At 42.5% G+C, this 12,596-nt stretch overlaps 1 protein-coding gene across 1 annotated transcript in view; it reads left to right on the plus strand.

Annotated features, from left to right (window-relative positions):
- The first annotated feature begins 8,294 nt into the window (after positions 1–8,294).
- jarid2b (jumonji and AT-rich interaction domain containing 2b) overlaps positions 8,295–12,596 on the plus strand; it is a 110,673-nt gene continuing 106,371 nt past the window's right edge. Inside the window, exon 1 of the mRNA XM_073463330.1 lies at positions 8,295–8,826. Coding sequence (XP_073319431.1) covers positions 8,782–8,826 — 45 coding nt within the window. The 5' untranslated portion in view covers positions 8,295–8,781. The remainder of the gene's footprint in view (positions 8,827–12,596) is intronic.

Genomic DNA, 12,596 nt, shown 5'->3' on the forward strand with positions numbered 1-12,596 from the left:
ATGCTTAGCTACTCATCCACACCGTACTCCAGTCCAGACTGGTTTGAGGTGAGAAAGGGGAACAGGAGTGTTGAAAGATGTTAAACTGAATGGGGAAACTGGACTTGATGAGTAAATACTGTGGGCAGAAAGATGGTGCATCAATGAGAGCAACATTGTGACATAATTTAATTGCAAATCATTGAACATGTCAAACAAAAGAGAAGTATGAATTAAAATGAGAAAAAAGGGACATTTGGTAGCGCGAAACCACTGACATTTTTTTTTTTACAAGAGACCGCTAGACATTATTTCGTCACGGCGTTTTTCAACATTTGTAAGCCTGAAACCACTGAATATTCCTGACAAGAGACCACTGTCCGAGATGGCATTTCAACAGTTGTAAGTGTGAAACTACAGAACATTTTTATGAGAGACCGCTGGAGATAGTGTTTCATCATTTGTAAGTGTGAAACCACTGAATATTTTTGACGAGAGACCACTGTTTGATAGGCGTCTCAACATTTGTAAGTGTGAAACTACTGAATATTTGTGGCAAGGCACCAATGATGAAGATGGAGCATCGACATTTGCAAGCGTGAAACCACTGATACTTTTGACGAGGAAAGTGTTCAAGATGGCGTTTATAAGCAGGAAAACACAATATTTTTTACAAGAGACCGCTCTTTGAGATGGTGTGTCAACATTTGTAAGCATGAAACCACTGCATGTTTTTAACATGACATCAGACAATTTTCCAGCTGTGTAGGTGGGAACAAAACCAGATGTTTTTAACGAGAAATCGTCCAATTTCCACCTTAAACGAGACTTCAGAAAAATTTCCAAATGTGTTCCAAGATATCTGTGATTTGACAAAAAGTATTTATTTTGCCGACTGAATTCAAAATGAGAAATCAGCCTGTTTGTCTGTATCTGTGTGTTACATCATCGGAAAAATGCTTCTGACTTCCTTGCTACTTGGCTTCACTGTAGCAACAATAACAGGAGGCATAATGGGTGCGTATAAAGACAAGGACAAAAACATGGAAGCTTTAATGTGGCTGAGTGGCCTGACCACCAGCGAGACTGCTTTAAAACTTACAACAACATCAAGAATATTTAAACATGTATTTGTTCTCAAAGTCTGCAGTTTACCAGGTTAGACTTGCGGTTGCCAGGTGAGCTTGGGGAGATCTGCCTCATTAGTGAAACACAACAACAGCCTTGGGGGCAGAAAGAAGGGCAAGTCATCCCTCGGCTCTGATCTTGAGACCATTTTGCATTTAGCTTCCAGATGGGTCAACTTAGGGCACACTGAAGACCGTGCTGATCCTCGTTACGTGCCCTGAGGACAACTTCACCCTGGAGCCTGAGGGTGTGGATATTCCTCCTGTTGATCTACACAACAGCCACCACAACTCAGGAAGTGAGACATTCAATGTGTGAATTGAATCAGAAAGAAGCACTGCCAAAGGGGTTTTTCAAATCTGGCTTGTAGTGAAGGTTCAACCGAGCCTCCGTCTCTGTCTCATCCTCACTGTTGTGCTTATATTTGACAAACCTGATATGAGTCTACACCGCTGGTGCCTGTTTTGTTTCTGCGGGGGATTTCTCATGCTGAAGGTGTCCAATTATCCACGGTGGTAGAGTGGGGACTCTTAAGTCCCCTCAGAACGGGAGGGAGGTATGCATCTGTGTGTGTGTGTGTGTGTGTGTGTGTGTTGGGGGGGTTGTTGAAAAATAAATTGTGTTTGTGATCTCAACGAGTCCCTGAACAGTGGAAAGGGAGAGGTGGGGGTGGCTGTGGAGAAGGTTAACCTCACTTTAATGAGAGTTCTTACAGGATTCAGATTTCAGCAGAGTAATTCAAAGCCAACATGACCTCCAGTCTGTCGGCCATCATCAGCACATGGGCGAGCACATAACACTGCAAAATAAAACAAAAACAAAAAAAACAAACTTATCCTATACAGACGTTACTTGCTAAGATTTCTCAAAAACCAGGGGAAAAAAATCCAGTTTCATATGAGCAGTTAGACTTTACATGCAAGTTACATTTGATTGTTCGTTGTGGCATCCATCTTAGTTTAGGCTTTCATATGTTATGAAGCAAAATCTGAACAACTTGGAATAATTCCTCTTCGCCTGGCACAGAGGGGCTTCCCCAAAAGGGCCTAACATGAGCAGAGAGTCATGCACTTCCCTCGAAGATAACTTTTACCAGAATCAATCTTTATCTTTATCTCTATTTATACAAGTGCAGCTTTACTTTGTCTTGTCAATTCTGTAGAATTTAAGCACATTTTCTAATGGAAACAGGTTTGAATACATTTAACACATTAGCAAACTATTTTCCAACTTGCTGACTCATGTTATTGACTTTTTTTGCAGTGATAAACGTGTTGGTTTTAATAGACACACCCCTTGTATTTACTTAAAATAACCCAAAGAAAGAGAAAATTATCTTTAGATGTCTCGATATAAGTTTGTATAGTCATCACTAAGTATTCTGTTTACACTCAAGAGAAGTTCAACTACATTTTGAACCTAAATATAAAATGACGTCGCTCACTAAGATAGTTTTGCAGTGTAAAACTTTACTCTCTTTTTATTCCCTCTCTTCTCTTTCTTTTATATGTGGTATTCAATATCCCTGCTGCTCGTATTACTTAGAGTTTTAACAGCCTGTGCGAAAGGGAGAGAATTGCATAAGCCATGATTTTACTGCTTCCTTATCCACCCCACCCCCTGCCAACACTGTGGCTCGCTTGTTGCTGTCCCCTGCTATCACACTCAGTGAGTTCATTCCAACCCTCCAATACACACATACCTCCCTTCCCTTCTTATTGAACAATAAACATCATTTTATGACCCTATGGACGATAAGTAGAGAATAATAAAAGATCAGGACGAGCGTTACACCATCCCCCCCTCTGCAAATGCCATTCTTTGTCTTTTGAGAGCTTTGAGAAACATCTGAACATCCAGAAACTTTTAACTCCAAGATTAAAAGGCTTCTTCTGTTTGAGCTGTTCTGTTGTAATTCTGGCACAAGCACACTAATATTTGCTTAAACGCAGAGATAAATTGGCGAGGGTTTGGGCTTGATTCGGCGCCAGAATGAAAACATTGTTTTTAAAGATTGAGTAAGTTCAAGGGAGCCGAGGAGAGATGAAAACATTAGGTCACTGTTGAACTAAACCCAAAGGAAGCGTCTTCTCAAAGGACAGGCGGCGCTTGGTGTAACAAACCAAAACCCTTTTATTTACCAAGGGAACAAAACAAAAGGTGACATGGCTGAGAATTTTCCTTTCTTTATTTCAACACATCTCCTTTTCTTTTCAGCAGATGTGATTACAATCGCTTGATTTTTTTCCTTTCTTTTGAAGGAAACTCCTCTGGGTTTATTTCCACCGTGTGCAATATTTAACCATTCAATCTTTCAACGTTAATTTGGGATTCGTTGCCCCCCTCCTTCCCATCCACGCTGCCCAGTAAATCAAGCCCCCCCGCCGACCCTCCCTCCATCGCACGCACACACAAACACACCCCGACTCCCCCCTCTTCTTGGCTATCGGACATCAATCTAGCCAGCACCGTCTGCTAAGCCTCACTGGGCAATTAACCACATTGAGAGTGAAAGCTCTAATCAATCCCTGGCCTTCTCCATCACACACATATAGACACACAAGCACAAACACACACACACGCACACACTCCTAAATCCAATGGTGTAAATGTCTCTGCCATTTATACAAGAGCAGAGCTGTCCAAACACTTTTGAAAACTGCTGTCCCTTCAAGGACACACACGAAAAACACAGACACAAACACACTCCGTTTCTTTCTCTTTCACTTACATTAATTGTGAACAAACTGATCAGTCATCGAAATCCTTTTTCTTCACTTGACCGACATCTAATATATTTAGGCCATCATGCACTTAATCTTGCATTTTAGAGATATAATGTGTAACCTTTCCGCTTCAAAGCCACATCAACACAAATGTTTCCAACAACACTGCAGTCCAACACAATGGTGCGTTTCATTTGGTCACCTGTCGCTATAACTTCCTGGAAAAAAAGAAATGTCAGAGTGACGAAGGAAGTCGGCAAATGCAACACAACGTAACGTGAATAAAACTTTAAAGGTCAACATTTTTATGTAGACAAAAAATAATACATTTACAGAGCTTGTGGAAAGGTGCAGCAGAGAAGTATCTCCTTTCTTTAAAAACATGATTATGATCGTGAATCAATGATTTGATTTCTAAAATTACTTAATTAAAAGTTTTGTTTACCTCTGTAAGAATTGGTTCGGTTGGTTCCAGCTCCGAACAAGTTTGTCAACCAATAGCATAACGCTGTGGGAATCACGTGATATCTGTGTTTTCGTCAGCGATCAACAGTCTTGGTAGTTGCCAGTTTGTGGAAGTTCGGTTCTAAAGTATGCGCCCAGCATATACTGTACAGCCCTAACATTAGCTAGCAAGTGTTAACTTTAGTGAGCTTTTGCAGCGTTAACGTTAGCTAGCTAGGGTTAGCGACCTGAGTCAGATAGATTTTCATTTGCAACAATAAACTAAACAACTCCTGTGATCCAATGCTGCTTCACAAACTTCATCAAACTATGTCTTTTGTTTTCATTGTTTTTTTATTTAGAGATGCACTGTGCGTTGAATATGCATTTAAAAATAATGACCATGTAAGCAAAGTAATTTTGATTTTGACAGAATCTTGCTCCATTGTAGACGTGTCTCGTTATACAAATCTGCACATGGAGACATCAGGCTAACAGTGTTTCAAAGAGCCTGCAATACCTCTGCATGTACATGGCGTTAAAGCTAAATGTGAACTGCGAGGGGGATCGCTGTGAAATTCAGGCATCCCTCCACAGCTTGTCTCATTGATTCATGTGGGCCTAAATGTCAGCACCAGCAGGGCAGAGGACCCTGGTAAACCCCCCTGAGAGTGCAGGGCGATGGGGGCTAAAGGCAGCGTGTTCCACAGCCTCGTCTCAAAATAGCCTGCTCGGCTCTGACGCTGTCAAGGGACAAGACATCATTGATTTGGGAGGTAAAAGAATATTATGTCCACAGACGAAGGTGCTGTAAAGATTCAAACGTGCAGAAAACATGCATGCGAGCAGCGTTTATTTAAATCATATACCAATAAATCCTCACACTCATGCATCTATCCATCCTGTATAATTTCTTATTCTTACTAATGCTCCAATATTTCTGTTTATATATTACATACAGCGTGACTGAATGGGGGGCTACATAAATATCATGTCATCCGCAAGCCACGCTTAGAATTATTGACCTGTCAGCCATTGATTTGGTGTCTTTGTTCATGCATTCATGGGTAAGTTTGGTGCTTTGATCATTTGGTGCGTTATGCTAAATCTACATCAAACACAGAAGCGGGATCGATAGCTCTTCCTCGTTACATGAATGATAATGAAATCAGCATGATTGCACAGTGATGTTAGTGACTGGTTGTAGACCAGCATTCAGGGCTTCAGGGAGAGGCTGATTCTGATTTCTTGATCATACCTGTAAACTGGACGACTCCCACAGTGCTAAGATATCTAGGTAACGGTTCTGACACACCAGGCTGATGATTGGTGAAAGTCTGTGGCCGTAGTTGTTGTGGTGTGTCCTGCACCGGTGGCACAAGTTGGCCCTTGTCAGCAGCTTTTTGGCAGAAAAAGAAAGGGCCCCTCGAGCCTGTCCCTGCAGTATCCATAATTTCACCCATTTAGCGCGGCTTCACTAACCGGTGTTCAGAGAGTTATTGTCTTCTCACGCAAGCGCAATGTATAAGCTAGCCGGATGTCAGTTGTAGTCCTTGTGGTGTATTCAAGCGCAACTTTTTGGCCGACCTGAGACGACACAAAGGTCAGCCTTCGTCACCGCCAGATGTCAGTTTGGTGTGTCTGGGCCACTCAGATGACATGGAAGCTCAAACTTGCCTTTAGTTGTTAGGGCTAGTGAATCCTTGATCAGACCAGCTTATTAAAAAATGTTATCAAGAACAAACAGACAAACATTGCTAAAAGAAAAGTGATACATTTTCACTTTAATGGTTAACAAGACAATGAGTCTACACCCATGTTACTGTCTCTGTGAGGCAAAACAGCGCCAAAGTAAGAATGCTAACAATGACGATGCTAACACACTCATATTAGGCAAGTATAATGTTAATCACATCCACCATCTTGGTTTAGTGTGTTGGCATGTTTCCCTGTTTTCTTGGTCATAAAAAGTATTGGATGAATTAAAATTTTGACGTGACGAGGCGCTAGTTGGAAAGTTAAAGGACTTTCGAAGCTAATACCATTCATCCTGAAGGCCACAGGAATATTTGTAATGAGCTTAACAACAATCCATCCAGTAGGTATGAAGACATTTCACTGAAAATAACAAATTTCACCAAGGTCACCAAAGTCAGTGGGATTCATCCTCTGGTGAGACTATGAATGACAAAATGTTGTGGCAATCCATCAAGCACGATGTTGAGATTGAAAGGATGCCAACCTCTTGAGCGCATTAGAGAAAAAGTAGGGGATCACCAAATTCAGAAGGAGTCATCCACTGGAGACCGAGAACAGCATGGCAAAAATTCATGCCAATCTAATAGTTGTTGAGATATTTGGAACAACTGACAGCGCAAGTGCAGTTTTTTTGTTAAACAATCCAGGTCAGAGCCGAATAATGATGGGTTAAAAGCTTAAATACTTCACAGTTTACCAAGAAACATGATTCTACAGTTGAAGCGCCCATCGGAAGTTGTACGTTGGAGACAAGAGGACAACTGTATCTGTGTATTTGTATAACACACACACACACATTCACACATCACTCTTACCTACCTCGTGAGTTCATAGAGCAACCTTCCCACTCAGTATATTAGAATAATGACACAGCGAGCCCACTTCTAGTGAGGGGGATGAGGACACCCAGTCAGTTAACAGTCATAGCAGAGAGGATAACACAAAAGTATGAATATTACCTGAACAAATATACATGAGTCCAGATACACACACACACGCATTTTCTCAAAAGATTGTGGTGGAAGCTTTGAATGTGGATGGATAATCTGAAAATGTGCACCAAATTTGTTTTCCATGCTGGACGTGGTTGGACAGTTGATCAGATCAATGGAAGAAGAGCGGTCGGAGGTGTGTGTCTAAGCTGAGAGATCGACACAGAAAACTCTGTTTTACAGGTAAGCGCTTGTTTATTTTATAGCAGTAATGCACTTCATCCTCTCGGCTCTTTAACACCTCACCTAGAGTTGAGCATTCCACACTAAACCCCCGACAGCTTTCTCACATGGACTTTTCCTGAAAGCACCCGATGCAAATCTTCGCTCTAATGTTTAACTTTGTGGGGGGTTGGTGTGGAGAGTAGGGGTCGGGGGCGTATGTCATTTACATACAAATTTGGGAACCATTACTACTTTTTTGTCCCCTAGCATCTTCTGAGAACTCCTCTTTTGGCCTGAAACTTGAGCATTTTACTCTAACACAAGTGAAACCGACAGAGGAGCACAACTAAAGATTATTTATCGATTCATTTAGCTGATTATTTGATCGTTTTCTCTACAAAACTGGGGAAAAAATGCTCATCACATGCAAAGTGACGTCTTCAAATTGCTTCTTTTGTCCAAGCAACAGTCCAAAAACCAAAAACGTTTACATTTACTCTCATAAACGGCAAATGAAAGCAGCTTTTAAGAATCTGGTAGCAGCAAATGTTTGACATTTGTGCTTGAAAAATCACAGTTGGCGATTAATTTTCAACAAATCGTTGCAGCTTTATATCAGAAACATCATCACTGCTCATAAGATCATGAGGAAATTAAAGCAAATATCAATCTAATGCCACTTATCATTTAGTTTAGTCTACAGCCACCTCATCCCCATGGAGATATAACGCTAACATATGATTTAAAACACTACCATTAATAGGGAAGTGTAAACTCACTTGTCTCCTTGAACCGCCTGCAGACGCATGAAGCCTCAAAACCTATATCAGAGGACCTGAACGCACCATTTGGTGTCAGATCACCATAAACTGCCCGATGCACTCACCACAAACGCGCTATATGTCCGCGAAAGAGTAGGGCAAAGGACTATTTGGCAGTGTTTGGTGTGGAGGGCTGTCTCAGGGACATTTTGAAGTTGCCGCTGAATGGTGGAGGACGTGATAGGCTGAGAGGCTGAAGCTGGGGAAGAAAGGAGCTGCTCTCAGTCAGTAGAGCAGTGCCGCTGGAGAGCTCTCTCGTCGATCGCAGGCTCCAGCTAGAAAAAAAAAAAGAAAAAGAGAAAGACGTGACACCTAACGTTTTATTTTTTAATTTTTATTTATTAATTCCTCGTCGTGTCGTCACCTCAGATCAAGATGTAACTCCGCTGACGATCAACCTCAAGCATATTCATGTATTTGAAAAGAGCCGGGAGCGAGTGCGCAGAGACGAGAAGCCGAGCTGTTTTGGCGAATGGAACTTATTGTTGTGCATTTGTTTTGACTATGTTATCCCCGAGTGAGTTTGGCTCCGGTCCGTCTCTCTCCGTCGTCGACCCTTGAATTTTTTGGGATTTATCATCCGAATAGTTTAAGGTGTGGGGGGAAACAAACCGAAGGAGGATTCTGCAAAGCCCAGCGAGCTTTTCCCTTTACAGAGCCGGGGATTTAAAAATCGTCATTTGGTGGTGCTCCGGGAGAGGCGAGAGTCAAAGAAAGAAATTCATGTGGCCATTCTCTCTATAGCCAAACATTTTTGGGGATTGCATAATGAGCAAGGAAAGACCTAAGAGGAATATCATTCAGAAGAAATACGTAAGTACAAACACACCTTCTTTTATTTGCCTTAATTTGCTCTCTGACGCGGGTGGCTCTATTCAAGTTTGCCTCGCTCGCCTCGATGAAAATGCATAAACTTTCATCACGGGCTGTGAAGGTTACCATCAGGCAAAAGCTTGTGTTGCCATTTGGGCCAGATATCCTTTAAAGGGTACGGAGGGTTGTAAGTTACCCTCAACGTGTTAACAATTACAGGCTCTTTTATTTAAAGAGACAGCAATGTTTATTCGCTGTCTGTGTTGCAGCGTTTCTTCGACATCAGACATGTTTGAGGCTATCTGAACATCGGGTGCTTATGGAGGAGGAGGAGGAGGAGGAGGGGAGACTGCTTCGCTCGGGGTTTTTTTTTTTTTTTTTGACCCGTTTTGAACGCGTGATGGTGGGGATGCACGGTGCGCCCTGGCTACGTGATAAAGCTATAAAGGGGTTTTTAAATTTAAAGCACTTGGCAAAGTGTCTCCAGAAAACAGGGCTTTTGTTCGCTCCCCCTGTTCCTTCCTAGTGCTACAGCCGCGAAGACAAGCCTCGTCGGCCATGGCTCAGCTATTTCGGCTTCCATTTCGTCCCATGCTGAGCATTTTTGTCTCAAAGCTTCCCCACCTCCTTCAATGTGACTCCGTCCTTTCTACGTATGGAGTGAATGTTTTTAAATGTAGGGCAGCGACATGTCTCGCGGACTGTTGTGGCTCTTTAATACTCTCCATAAACAGTGAGGCAGAGCAGGAGGGGGAAAGGGGGTCATGCAATTCAGCATATTCGTCCAATTTCCAAGCACTTGAACGTTGCGGGGCTTGTTGTTATGCGGTTGTCTCCGCTAGCAGTTTTTAATGGACAAGTCCGCCGGGGTCACAGTCATTTCGCAGGTCTCCCGTGTGACCTCTGTGAGCGAGCAGATATTGCAGCAGCCCGCAGAGATAACTCCATTTTTTTTTCTGCAATACTACCGGGGGGATTAGCTTACAAGCGTTTGGGTCTCGTCCCTCCTTGCTACCGAATCCACATTAAAACCGCACATTAGGCGGTGTGTGCGGTTTGAGCACGGCGTTTCAAGTGCGAGCCAGTCCTCCTTTTTTTTTTTTTTTTTTTTTTTAAAGAGGCTGTGTTCAGTCGCATTGCAGAGGCTCATGTATGAAGCGATAGCAAGAAGCAACCATTTTCTTTCTGCAAGTAACACTGGTGAATTTATGGGGAAGGGGCTGCGAGATGAGATAGTTGGTCAGTCTAGGGGTTTAAAATGAATGCCCTGTGCTCGTGTCTCCCCCCGTGAATGAAAAACACAAAGACTTTTTAATCTGGTGAAGTGTGAACGTCTCCTGCATATCACTCCACGAAGTTACCATGTATCGTTTTTTCATGACGACTACACGCCGGCCCGGCCTCTGTGTGTGTATATGTGTGTGTGTGTGTGTGTGTGTGTGTGTGTGTGTGTGTGTGCAGCTTTAAAGTTTGTTGCACTTGTTTGATGCATTTCCAGAATCGCCGTCACGCGCTTTCACGCACACATTGTTGCGTTTAATTGCACGAGGCATATCATGTCTGTTAATGCTCTGAAGCTGGAGTCAGCAGCAGATCTAAATCTCTCCACCCCCCCAACACCACCACCTCCTCCTCCTCCTCCTCCTCCTCTTCTCCTTCCCACCCCCCCTCAACCCAATCCAATCCAAACAACACGTGGAGTGTCTTTTTTAAAAAAAAGTGTGTTAACTCCTGCACACACTTTGGTTTCCGAGAAAACACACACACACAAACGAAAGCAGGCTTATCTGTGACTTTATTTTGTGCTGAAAGTACATATAGCAGAAAGGGTCAAACTGAGCAACAGGTTTGTGGGAGCAATTAAGAGAAAAACACAAAGAGTGCTGTTCATGCTGCGTAAATCTACTGGGGGATTTTCTGTGTCTCTCAGATATAGAGAATTAAATGCACATCATGTGAAATCAATTAAAGCATAGGCATAGAGTGTTTCTGCTAATAATAGTCTGAATGGCTTTTTTGTGTCCTCGTGGTTTCTGCCTCATAATATCCTGGTAAATGTGTGACCAAATAGATGTAAGATAGATGTAATTGATCACTTTTGGTGTCTAAAATCCAGACAGTGCATACTATTGTCTCGTTCAGGAGGGGAAAAAATCCCCTCTGTAAAAAGAGAAAAAAAACAAAACAAGAATGATGTCATTCTAACACATCTGTACATCCTCTTATGGCTATGTACATTTCTCACACGCCAACATCGCCAGTAACACAATCTGATGAAATGTGTCAGCATGAAGCTTTATTTGTTGGAAGCCAACACAAATATGAGCAAGAGCCCAGAAGACAGACAGATGTTTAAAGGTGCACAGTAGTTTTGGGAAAGACATTTTAATCAGAAGAGAAAGATCTTTTTTTTATTTTATTTTTTTTATAGCCTAAATAAACAAAATATCTTCTTTTTCTGACTGAATAAACAAACTGTCGGTCAACTCAGAGCTGACTTTTTGAATTCTGAATCATGACACTGACTTTACCCGTCCAGTGACCAAGCAGATTCAGTTACATTAAAATATAACTTAACCTTACTTTAATTGCTATGTGTCGAAACAGTGGGCTCGATATTGCAGAGAAAACAAATTTTAGGATTCTGTGATGCTGTTTGAGGAAACAGGATGTGCCAGAGGATTGATGACTAACTGAAACAAAAGCCCCTATTTAAAATTAAGCCAGACGATGCCCAACTGTGGCTCCCTAAAATTAGAACATCTATATTTATTTTGTTCTACGACAGGATTGAGGAAAGGGCTTGTCTGTGCGACTGCATGATGCAGCATGCATGTCTCTGTCCTATGCATGTGCGTCACATCTGTCATGTGTTTTCAGCAGCTGCAGTTAATGCAGAAAGTCCAGACCCGGACCAAATAAGGCTCACAAAACGTGCATGTCTACAACAACCTGGAGGAGTCCAGATGCCCCCCCCCACCCTCCCCCCCAACCCAGGCTTTGAGACAGGACTCTTGGCCCCTTACTGATCCACCCCTCCCCCGCTCATACCCCCCTTAATTAGCGTAAGACAATTATACATGCTTGGCTTAACCATTTCCCCTGAAACACGAGTGTGAGTTGTTACCCCCTCCATCCCCACCCTCTGCGCCCAACAAACACCCACTATCTGAGGCTGATATTAAAATTCATCAGTCATAAAATGATTGGAAAAGGAGGATGAGTCCTTAATAAAAGCAAACAAGGCAATTACCATTTTCTACTAGAATTGATAGCCGTCTATGTGAATGCAACCAAGACGAAAAGCCAAATTGCCCTGTCAGTTTGTTCCTCCGAAGATGCTTCGTCACTAATGTCAGGTTCAGTGACTCTGCAGGAGCAAGCAAACACATTTTCTCTCTTTGTGCTCATTAAGATTATTTAGAAAATCATTTTTTTTAGGTTAATTTTCTTAATTTCTTGGTACTTTTCAAGACAGTGGTTGAGGGTCGGTGCCGTGTAATGACTGAGGTAGCAAGCGCTAATGTGGGGCAGTGTTGTTCTGTCTAACGAAACATGACACATACTGTGTGTGTGTGTGTGTGAGTGTGTGAATGCGTGTAAGCGAGAATAGCAGGAGAGCAAGGCAGAGTGCAGCTCAGTGCAGCCAGGGCCATTTTGTGCAGAGTCTGCTCTTCCTGTAGGCCCCAGCTGGGGCTAGGCCTCTGATTCAAAGGTTGCGTGTGAGTGTGTGTTTGTGTGCACGCATGGTATGTGTGTGTGTGTGGGAC

Source organism: Pagrus major, chromosome 3, assembly GCF_040436345.1.
Source record: "Pagrus major chromosome 3, Pma_NU_1.0".
In the NCBI taxonomy this organism is placed as follows: Eukaryota; Metazoa; Chordata; class Actinopteri; order Spariformes; family Sparidae; genus Pagrus; species Pagrus major.